At 40.0% G+C, this 12381-nt stretch overlaps 1 protein-coding gene across 1 annotated transcript in view; it reads right to left on the bottom strand.

The window, feature by feature from the left end:
• LOC135263462 (ubiquitin-associated and SH3 domain-containing protein B-like) overlaps nt 1-11854 on the bottom strand; it is a 59604-nt gene extending 47750 nt beyond the window's left edge. The window contains exon 1 of the mRNA XM_064351489.1: nt 11293-11854. Coding sequence (XP_064207559.1) covers nt 11293-11420 — 128 coding nt within the window. The 5' untranslated portion in view covers nt 11421-11854. The remainder of the gene's footprint in view (nt 1-11292) is intronic.
• Nucleotides 11855-12381: the final 527 nt, after the last annotated feature.

Raw genomic sequence — 12381 nt, 5'->3', positions numbered from 1 at the left:
TTATTTTTACATAAACTAACCTCTATAGTCTGTAGACTATAATACAGTGTTACATGGTGGAAGAACAGAAGCAATTATGTTTCAGTTAAACACAGGTTATAAAATGGCAAACAAGCAGATATTCATGTTTAACAGGACTCAAATGTTCCACTTCCAGGCAAATGCAGGACAGCTCACGACAACCACTTCCTTTTTTCTCTTGGTCTTCTATGGAAATCTTAGGCAACCATTTGGCCCAGATTGCATCATCAGGCTGACAGGCCAGCCAAGGCGAGCGAGACTGGAAAGAGTGAACTTCGCTTGAGTCAGTGACTGAATCCTTAAACGCGTCTTCCTTTCAGTCTTTCCATAGTCAGCATGACCCCTTACCCCCTTGCCTCCCCCGTCCCTGTACACAAACCTTCCAATCCCCGCTCCCCCCCCCCCCCCCCATCCCCCGCACCCAATAGGGTCAACTCACAGACTAAAGAGCCTCTCTGTCACAGGTGCTTTGCTAAAACAAAAAAAATATTTTAAATAAAATTTAAAAAATAAAAAACCTCTTCACCACATCCAATCAAATGGGACGGGGAGGAATGACACACCCTGACCTTTTTTGGCGAATCATTCCACTCCTGTAGTGGCAGCTAACTGGAAACAGTGACAGAAGCACTGAATCAGCGTCCCAGGACTGGCCAGGAAACAAGCTGTCACAGGGTGCTGCGCTGCAGACGAAATGTGAAAACGCCATTCTCGGTGCTCTCCCGTAGCAAAAAAGGCAGGCGTTTAATAATGAACACATACTTAAAGCTGCTTTAAAGCTATACCAGTGATGGATAGTACCACATTCTTTCATACTCTCCCCTCTCCTTATAAAAATGAAATATCTGAACGTACCACTGACTCTCAACGAAACTCACCTCGGCAATGTGTTTCAAATAACCTCTCTATGACACCATGTGGTTCTATCAATCTTCATTTTTGGTACAGTGCCATGAAGCACTTAAGACTTAAAACTTGGCTCCTGCTTGCTTTCTTAGTAGTTGTCATATTCCCATGAACATTTGGTAATCATGTAAGAAAAATTCCACATTGTTCATTGCTGAATAATTGTTTCATGCAATCATTGTTTCTGTTAATGTGTTCATCACTCTATGTTGCTGAGTGTGTAGCGTAATTTATTGCACCTGATGGAACCTGCTCACTGAAAAGTACATTTCTGTTGCACCTGAGGTATTTGTTGGGTTAGATTTTATGATAACAGGATGAATTGAATCTGAGCCAGAATTACTCATTTTTATCTTCTCTGATCTTGCATTTTTTCCTGTACACCCTTTCATCCCCATAATGAGTGATTTCTTCACCTCACTTTGCAGAAGTATCCCAAGTTGAATTACTTTCCCCAACATTTTCAACTAATGTAATACAATAATTATATGTTTGTGAGGGGATGCAGTGAATATATAAAACAATCATATCTGGCAAAAAAATAAATGGCCACGGAATCCCTCGCCGTGAGCCCACACACAATGCGCAGAAACACGGTCCCAGATTCTGCGCAGTCGAGCGCAGGCTGAGGCTAGCACAAGGCCCTGCCCTCGGTAACTCTCGCGGGGCCACACAGCCGACCGAGCTGCGAGCGAACTCGGAGTCTGCACCAGTCGAGCAGATCGACTCAGCTGTGAACTGCCGGAGGAATGCGGATGAGTGACGCAACGGGTCTCTGTGGTGCGGGGCACTCCTCAGTCTCACGAGGCCGCAGCCAAAAGAGGCCATTGTTCACGCTTCGTCAAAAAAAACCCCGAAAGGTAGGGTTACAGACCGGAGAAGGGGGCGTTTATCCTTCGAAAAATGTACAGAAATGAGCGCACAAGCGCACGCGACCGCTGCGATGAGAGGTATCCTGTGCTGGGGTGTGTACCCCAGAGCCGTTGAGGAAATACGGTAGATTAAAAGAGTTTTTGTGCGCGAGTTTTTTTTCCCCCTCGCAGCGAGACTGATGAGGTTAACCGAGTGGAGAAGGAAGTCTGGTCGCCATCAGTGACGTGCACCATGTTTCCTCCCAACTTCAAGAGACAATGTCGTTCAGCCCCCTCACCAACATTCACTCCTGCATTCAATGTTTTAGCACACAGGCACAGGTAGGCAAGTGACAGTTGAGAGCACTCAGTCAACAAGAAAACAAATGAGAACAAAGCTACGAAACAAACCAACCCACAAGGACAGGAACTGACACAAGGAACTTACATAACAGGAACAAAATACAAAGTCCAATGAAACAATGGCCATTTCCTCCCAGGATAAAGCTACACAGGTATTCAGCCATGTCAATTTTATGTGTATGAAAAAAATGTCCACAGCATAGTTGTACTGCCCTCAGATCCTGCCTACAAACCTCACAATCTGCCGTCAGGGGAAAGGGGGGGGATCTGTATTATTAACATCCTGTTGAAATAGCTGAAAGCACCTTTTACTTGAATTACTGTTTAACACCATGGGTTTCAACAAAAAGGCTCATACCAAATGCTGCAGTAGTAGACACCAGTGAGTGCTTCAGGTATTTTTACAGGTATGTGTTTTTTTCTGGAGTCAAAAAATAGCAGGAGCTCAATCTAGGAATAAGGGTACTTGATAAATGTTGGTCTTGACAAAAAAAAAGATCACTAACCTAACGGCTTAGTAATCAGCAGATTGTGTGAGTGTTAGAACTTCACTTTTTATTAGTTCTGTATTTCAAATAGTAGCAGGCAGCTGTAAAAGTGCAGTAAAAAAACACCTTGCTCCGGGGTACAGCTTCTGCTTGTCCCATACGGGACTTGAATTAAAACCCTCCCGATCCAGGGAAGGGTGCCCTAACCACAAAAGCACATGCTGCCAAAGGCTGAGGCTCATTTCCGGCACAAAGGGTTCCTCCGCCTTGAGGTCAGCAGTTCCTCAGACCTCTGCGCAAGCTAAAGACAGCCCTCTGGAGAGAAAGACACATCAACAATGCTTAAAGATCATTTTTAGAGTAATAAGAACATTTTCCTTTTATAGTAAGTCAAGATGGATCAAAAGCAGAGAGGGAGAGGAGAGGAGGGGCATCCGTTCACAACTCCATCTGTCTCCGCCAAGTCATCACAGCCTGTCTGGCGTGAAAGGGCTTTTTGACTTCCGACTTCTCCTAACCCTAACCCCCCCCCTTCCTAATCTCAGCCGAGAGACACTGCCTGGCAGGCCGCAGTGAATGGAGGAGAGGGCCGTGCTAAACCGGTCAGAAGACGACCTCTTTAAGAAACGTCTGGGGCCTGGGGCCCAGTCCACGCAGCCTTATCCATTGTACCGCTCGTTCGCTACAATCGCCGTAGCTCGGAATTCATTGTACTCGTCTACAAAGCCTTTGTCAGCCCTGTTCACTAGTGCACACTGCTGCCCTTATAAGCCATCATTAAGCTGAATGCGACTTATTGTATTATAGTTTCCAATACAGTAAGGCTAAAGTTGAGCTTTGGCTTATGACCCAAGGTAGTTTAATTAGAGCTCTGGCAGGCCACAAACTCATTAAAATGCATGGTGTGAAATGAGACATATTTATTATGTATATATATAAATCAATCATCTCTGTGAATCATCTGAAATGGGTTTAAGACACCTGCATAATTCAGCTTTCAACGGATATAAATCCACCCACCGAGAGACACTGATAGAAGGTCGGATTTTTCACCAAGTGTCAACACGCATGCCAAGCAGTGAACTTTTTTTTAAAGCTGGGCAGTACCATCACTCATGCAGACCACAAAATATGCATTTGTGAATTGGTGCATGTCTATTTCCTTTGACTTTAAGCCTACAAGGGCTGAAGAGCCAATGAGGAAGCAGCCTCTGTTAGTCTGTCCCTCTCACATACTCTCAGGTGGAGTAAAGGGTTAATAAGGAGAACATCATGGAGCACTGTTTCAAAAAGATAGGGAATTTAGAGCGAGGGACAGTAATTGAAACCAGCAGCAGACAAATTACTTTTAAAATGTCCTCTCTGTCCGTTCTTATCTCCCAAACCCAACCTAAATCTCATGCTTGTTTTGTGGTAGCCTGATTTGGTCACTTTTCAGTTGCAAGATGCCAATAATGAAGGAATGAAAATCTGATAACCCCCCCCCCCCAACCCATAAAAAATGGAATTTACATGAACATACATAAATTACAAGGAATAATATAAAAGCACTTTTATATATATTTGCTTACATGGAAACATGTGAAGGATTTTATGAGAGTCCTTAGATGACTCAATAGTTGAAACACAGTCAGGCTACTGAGTGTCCACACATGCTTGAACCACACCACACACACTGGATATGCCACAGACTGCTGGGATGGGAACAAAACCACACACAGATATTCTGTGGTGAGAGACTGTTAAGTCAGTACACAGGCCTGCTCTGCAACTGACTACCAAATGGACATCCACATGAGACCCAGAAAGGCACACACATACACACACGTGCACAAATGCACACAAAGCATTAACAAGTCACGCCATTCTTCCAGCCTATTTCTTGTATAGTATCTCAAGCTCGAGAGACAGCATAAGAAAATTTAAAAGGCACAGGAGATGAAAATCCTATTTTCCTGTCTCACATTTCACCCTCCAGAAACATCCATCTTGCCTCGTTTATTTATTTCTTTATTTAGCCAGTTTGTAACCCCTTAACCTCATATAAAAATGAACTGAACAGCTCGACTGGGTAATTAGTGTATCAAAAATCATTTCCGTGGTCAAAAAGGTCCCTCTGTCATCTAGATAAATTCCAACCCATTTAACCCGTATTTTGGTTCTAAAGTCCACCAACTGCCCATACATTCTTTTGCACCCTTGGATGTTCTGAACATCATCATAACTAACACTGAAGGCACTTGGTGCATGACTGTGATATATTCATTGATATAATTTATTTATTTATTATTTATTTATTTATTTATACTTTTTATCATGTTCTCATCACACTGCCTATAGTATTAAAAAAAATTAATTTTAACTGTCAAAGGGACAGAGTCCAAAGCATCTGCCTCCATGACTCAGAGCGAACAAATAATAGCCTATATATGCAAACCATAAAATGTAAATCAAAGAACATGCAGTGTAAGTTCTTTATGCAGTGTATGCTTATTTACATATTTATTTGACTTGCATATTATGCTGAGAGTTTGGAAACATTCTCTCTAGGGCAGCACCTACATATGAGTGGTGTGCAACAATGGCTGATTTAGTTCATGCCATAGAATGCACATGGATTCCATTCAGAGGTGGAAGCTCCTGAGCTGCATTCAACAAGTACATTCAAAGAAAACTGTCTGTTGCTAATAATGGTTGTTGAACGATTTTAAGTGATTTCGTTTGTGACTAACAGATTTTAAATAAAGATGGGCATAAATAAACAGAGGGTCATTTTTGTTGCACCTTCCTGTAACGTAACAATGAACATTCCTAGAACCGCTGCCAGACAATTAAATCTCTACCAGAAAAAAGCACACACCATATGCATACATTCATGCAGCTACTAAAATTGTGTAATGGTTAATATAGCTAAATAATGGCTCCGGTATTGGCCTTGTTGAGGTTAGCAATAGGTAGCTAGCACTTAGAGCCAGCCCAAACCTATATGCGACATAAGCAGCTACCTAGGGCCCGTTAATTATTCTAGAATATATAATATTTATAATGTTGGGGTCCTGCAAAGGCTAGGGCTGGCACAACTAGCATGGTATAATATAATCCCACATGGATCGATAGCAAGCCGCAAAGTAACTAGCCAGCTAGCTAACTGATGTACAAAATTTGCAGTGTTACAGTGCACTATCAGGGTTCGTCCTGCATAGGGAATCCTGAGGTGGCCTCCTCGATCAAATTTTGTGCCACCTCCACAAAATTCTGACCGGCGTCAGCACAAGACAAATCTATTTTTAAAAAAGCTACAAATACAAGCGTTGTGCTCAGTGGATTTCTATCATTTGTAACTGCAATGGCAGCATTACTCTGATGTGCCGCTGTATCATAATCAGCACAATGCATCACGGAAGGTGCTACTGAAGAACGCAAAGCTACAGAAGCACGGAGGGCACGATCACACGTCGCTCTGAGCTCGCTGCGTTTAGACAGGTAAATCTTGTTCTCTTTTGCACCCCAATGTCCAATGTTTTCAAAAAAGTTTCCTAAATTACGTCCTATCAGTTTGATGTTTTCAACTATGCAGATATGGCCCACACAATAACAAAACTTTTTTCAGAAATAGGAGGAGCAGGTGAAACGACATTACAGTCATCATCTGATCACCACTGGCCATTCAAATTATGACATGCCTCCAGACGCAAGACAAATATGCAAATTAAGTTCATATGTCGATTTATAATTGGTAGATGAAATGGCTGAAGTTCACAAGAGTATTCTCCATATATTCATGTTGGTTACACTGCACAAGAAATGCCATTAATAATTTTTACACACCAAAAATTATAATATTTTAATATGCTAATATTTTTCATTTTATACAAATGAAACAAAGTACATACAGACAGATTAAAGGAAAAACCAACATAAACTGTCTTAGTATGGTGTTGGGCCACAACAAGCCACCACAACAGCATCAATGCGCCTTGGCATAGTTTCTACCAACAGACCTCCCTGACTGTAAGGGTCAAGCATTCAGGCCTGTACCATTCTCTTGGTGTACGCCACACATGTATACACCCACTTCTCAAGAATATGGTGAAGGATGACTCATCTGGCCAGTTTTTTCCCCACATCTCTGTAGACCAATGACTATGGTTTTTGCACCACTGAACTCTCAAATTTGCATTTGTCTTTGAAATGAGGGGTTTATGCACTGCAACCCTACCACATTACCCCCCCTCTATGCAGTTGTTGACGGACTCTTCTTGCTGACAGTGATCACGTCCTGCATTAACATTCTTAGTCACCTGGAGTTTCTCTTCCGTTTTCCCTTACATATCGAACTAATGCTAATCAAATCTGTGCTTTCGACCACAATTTCCGACCATATTTACTGATGTCTTTCCCATAGATCTAAATGCAGATGTCACTTTAGTCACTGTTCCTACTGAAACACTAGCCAGTTGAGCAGTCTTTGTAACTGAAGCTCCTGCCATCCGTGCCCCAACAATGAACCCTCTTCGGAAGTCACTTAGATCTTTTCCTTTTGCAATCTTGATCCAAAATGGAGGTCAACTGGGCCTGCTCAGCATTTTTATACATGCCACAGAGCAGGATAGGATGTTAATTGCTTAATAGTATCATGCAGTACCCCAGCATGGAAGCATCTGCATTCGTTATGTTTCTCCATCATTTATGTTTTTTCTTTAATTTGTCACCCATCTGTATCAATCCTTGTAGTGGATAAAATCCATTATACTTTACATACCTCCATCCATCCATTATCTATACCTGCTTCCCTGAGCAGGGGCGTAAGGGGTGCTGGAGCCTATCCCAGCGTGCATTGGTCAAAAGGCAGGAATACACCCTGGACAGGCCGCCAATCTATCGCAGGGCACACACACCATTCACTCACACAATCATACCTATGGGCAATTTAGAGTCTCCAATTAGCCTACCTGCATGTCTTTGGACTGTGGGAGGAAACCGGAGTACTTTACATACAAATTCATTTTATTATTTGTATACTTAGCACTTTCTGTGCCATTTATTAAATAACTGTCATTTCTTTTTGTTTGTCAATTACAAATTCCCACAGGAAAAATAAAGTTCAAGAAACCTGAAAAATTATTATAGTCATTGTTACTGAGTTTACAGTCAAATTTATTTGAGACAGGACAGATTTACATGTAACTCGTGACCATTTGAGAATGACTGGTTACCCCACACTATATTTCATTTATTTGATGTGACCATATCTTCAGTAATAAAATTCTAACCATTTTTCTTGATGTTGTTTTGTCATTTTGCTTCAGTGTAGTGGTAATATGTGTATCCAGGCATTGTAGCAAGTCATGACAGCATATTTGATTGATAAGAAGTACAATCAAAGGAATCTGAAATTAAATTATAACACAAATATCAGAGCATATTTACATTTCAATTGCATCATTTTGCATAAATGTGTTTTAAAGAAAAGTTGTGATGTTTTGTTTTGTTTTCCTTTTTTACACATCAGTTAATCTAAATTTTGTTTTTTGGGACAATGTCCCTTAAATTGCCATACTTTAAATTAATTAAAACACTCATTGAAAAATAAAACATTAAAAATAAAGTGACAAAAGAAGGATTATGATAAGAAGACATATACCCTAGTAACTGTCTATGGTTGGACCCCTACCAAATATAACCAACAATGGATAAAGTAATTAATCTAAACTTATGGAACATCATATTTAGTTTCTTGACTTAAATCATATAGTTACAAAAAAATTAGAAGCATGCTGTATCCAATTTTCTCTTATTCACGCAAATCATTGATAACATTTTACTCTTTAACAACTGTCATGTAATAACAATAAATACACTGTGCTGCCATGTAAACTAATTTGACACCATATGATATTGGCCTTTCATTTATCTTTAAATAAACAATGAACAAATTATACTATGCTTTGCTTTTCTTTGCCATGGTACTCAGCCAAGGTACCTAGTATTTGTTATTAATGTGTGCTCTGTGTCATGCCACCTTTACTAGATAAAGGCATCTGTAAGAATGAATTAAAATGTAAAAATATCTAGCTAAAATAGCTCCATTTCATACTGTATACCTTGTACAGTTGATAAACTGTATCAAATATGAAAAAACATAAATATTTTCCTGCGATAGGAAGTGATTGAAATTTTATACACCAGTTTGCATTTTTTTTGTTACAACACCTGAGTTTCGCTCTTCAGTTCAACTTTAACAGCCATTTATTTGGCCACCTAAATGTCCTGATGGCCTTGAATTCAAATCTGTACAATTGGGATGGGATGCGATCCGCTAAGTTATGGCTTGGCGGGACATGCCCCATACCTATACAGCCCCTTTATGTCTTCTTTCATGAGGTTTTGAAAGTTTAATTAATTACTTATAGACAGTGCTTTGCATGAGTGAGTAACTTGCCTTTTTTTACATCGAAAACATGTTTTTCTTGAGATCATTATTTACAATGAATATACATTTGAAGAACAATGAGAAAATTTCATAATTTTCCAGATGCTGCATTTGGTATGGCAATTTGACCCCAAGCATATCAATCAAAAAGGTTGATTTTTTTTTTAAATTTGTGTGAGACTTGCTAATATTTCTGCTGCATCAAAGGGGTCAAATGAGATCTTCTTTGTAAGGAAAAATCCTGTCACATGAGTCGCTTAAAGCCATGTGATAATAAATGCCTTTTTCCAATTAGTTACACTAATTGATATTAGATGAAATTGATTTTTTGGACAAAGTTTTGCTGAGTGAAACGTTTTGTCCAAAAACCATTGAACATAAAACACCATAAAGCACAATGATTAAGAACAAACTTAGAAAACAGGTCAGACCTTACTACAAATAATCAGCAAGGTAACAAAAAAAAGTGAAAATAATGTCACAATTGCCATTTTTGGGATGATGGAAATTCAGACAATATTTGATCTTGTAGCAGTACTTAAGGCTTTTAAACCCTCCCAAAAATAAATAAAAATAGGGATAAGAATTGCCATTTGATATCATTCAAAATGTATTGCATTCAGTTCTTGCACCATACCTGACCATTACTAGCTTTGCAATATAAGTAGCATTAGTAGGTTGCAATATACAACCTGCTGATTAGGCTACATGCCAACAGATGTATTCAATACATGTTCAATTAAACATATACTGTACTTGCGATACTAAACTGGGGTAAAATAAAATTTGAAAAAAAAAAGTGTACATGTTCATTAAATGTGTGCCTATTTTGATCTATTAGCATTTGGTAATTCCATGTTCACCTGCTGAACCTCAAGCATATGTGTCCTGCATTTAATTTGCATTGTAATAATATTATAGGTGTGGGGCCTATTTTTTATTTATTATTTTTTATTTTTTTATTTTTTTTTAAAAATAATTTATTCATTTTGGGGATAGGGGAGTAGCTGGTGACCTGAAGTTGCTAAAACACTATCCAACAAATCTAAAGAAAGCACACTGGAGAGGTCACTCAGCAACAACAAATATACCTAAGTCCATCTGCAGATTCGCTCCCATACAGGACTAACAACTGGCCTGAGTAAAACAACAGAATGAGATTAAGATCTGCAATGTAATTACTTAATTCAAACTTCAACAAAACAACAAATGCTGATCTGTAGAGTCGTCCTGTCCTGAGTCACATTCTTCGCGTCCCCATGATATAAAGAAAAAGCTAGCAGAGTCAGAAATATGGTTGATAGCAAGGAGCTCATTATCTAAACTACCATTCATCCAATGGAAAATGTTGATGTGACTTTTAAATATTAGAATAATCAAATTCTCTAGCTAATTAGAATTTTGCGTCCTTTTGATCCTGTTCAGACCCTGTGTCTAATCGCATATATTTGAAGATGATTAATGATTGGATTTACATATGCAGGTAAAGAGATTTTGTCCCAGATCTGTTAAATCTATTACGTTATGACAAATGAGTTTTACAGTCTTCCACGTGTAGCGTATGTCTATATTATTGTGGGTCTCTGAAATTTGCCATGCATACCTGTAGCCAAGTTGTGCATATGACAGTCCCTTACTGTCATCCTCAACTCCCAAGACAGCAATGTGCCCTTGTAAAACTTCAATTTAACGATGTGCCAACTGTTGCTCAACTGTTAGCTTATGTACGTGGCAGGATTTGACCTCTCTGCAATTCGGCTAAATCTGCGCAGGGCAGGGAGTGGGCGCGTAGAGAGAAGCAAGCGTCCGGGGCAGGCTAATGCTGTCACCGGCAATGATGTTGAAAGGATGCAACGATCGCATTTTAGAGATCAAGACGCGTTTTTTTCCCCATGTAGCCTAACGTTTAGCCTACAGAACAGAGCCCAACATGACTGGGGGGAAAAGAGAGAGAAAATATAATTTCAGTCGTCGTTCATTTTCATAAAAAAGATTAGTATTGTTATTATTATGGTTATTATTATTATTAGACACGAAACCCGTAAACTTATGGACAATCGAGAAGCGGAAACACTAACCACGGAGAATAACGGTACTGTTGTACTGCGTGCCGTCATCATAGGACTATCATAACTGCTTTACACTACGGACTCTTACAGCTGCGCAGTTAGGCAACTAGCTAAACCATCTGGGACAGGGAGGGTAAATTAATAGTCCAACAGATACTTACGCCCTTGTTTTTGGAAAACCCATGGACAGAAGCACATCCAAATTAGTTCCATGTTTGACGGTGCCGGGCCGGTTCTGTCGCTGCCTCCGTGGGGTGACTTTGGTATAAAGATCCTCTTTCGCAGCCATAATTTCAGGATTCCATTGATTTAGTCCAGGGATCTGATAGCTACCATTGAAAGCAGCAAGAGGAAAGAAGCAGGCATAGGAAACTGACGATTATTTTGTTAGCTACAGCTAGTACAGTGCAATCGCACTCTCCCCCCTCCCCGCCTCCCAAAAAAGGGAGAATAAAGTGCGTCTCGGCTCAGTTTTCCGTGTTCCTGTGCTCCTGCACTGTATGAGCTACGCTTCCTGGTGTACAGCATTTAAAGTCAACATTACAGGGGGGTCACACGACGGACGTTACTTTGGCGTTCTCCTGGTATCACTTTGACTCAATATTACTGACCAGATTTGAAATTCTCTTTCCTGGGCCCCTTCCAACCGAGTTGGAAAAATGTAGCAACACATTTATCATGAACTGAATAATCATGAGTTGATTTGCTTCCTCTTTGCAATGACTAATTCATGAATGGCTCATGATTGAACGTAGCTTCGGCCTATCAGCAGGCTGGCTGCTGTGTACCGCCCCTTTGGCTTAAAGCTATAGGCAACCGTCTGCTGCTGCTACACAAAATTGGTTCACGAGCTGCGCCAGTACAAGATTTCATCATTCCTTCGGATTCTTGTACGTACATTTCCAGCATAAATAAATGAATGTATATTAACGGAAAACTGATTTGTCTTTTTGTTTGAAATCACATGCACTTTGCAAACAGAGAACCATCACTATTTTGTAGATTTTTTGCTGACAGCAAACAGGACAACTCCTGACCTCTATTTTTTAGCAGTCCACCACCATTGCTTGGACTATATGACATATTGACTTTCTATTCGCACTTTGGGCAAGATTTTGCACATCTTCCAACTTTCCTGAAATGGGTACCAATTTGGCAGCATAACCACCAATAAACAATGTTTGGTACTTTTCTAATGTGTTCCCTTCAGGATCAAATCAGTGACTTTATTGAAAAGTAATCCTGATGCT

This window comes from Anguilla rostrata, chromosome 9 (assembly GCF_018555375.3).
Source record: "Anguilla rostrata isolate EN2019 chromosome 9, ASM1855537v3, whole genome shotgun sequence".
Taxonomy (NCBI): domain Eukaryota; kingdom Metazoa; phylum Chordata; class Actinopteri; order Anguilliformes; family Anguillidae; genus Anguilla; species Anguilla rostrata.
The sequence above is the reverse complement of the archived record's forward strand: the minus strand, read 5'-3'. Positions and strand labels throughout refer to the sequence as shown.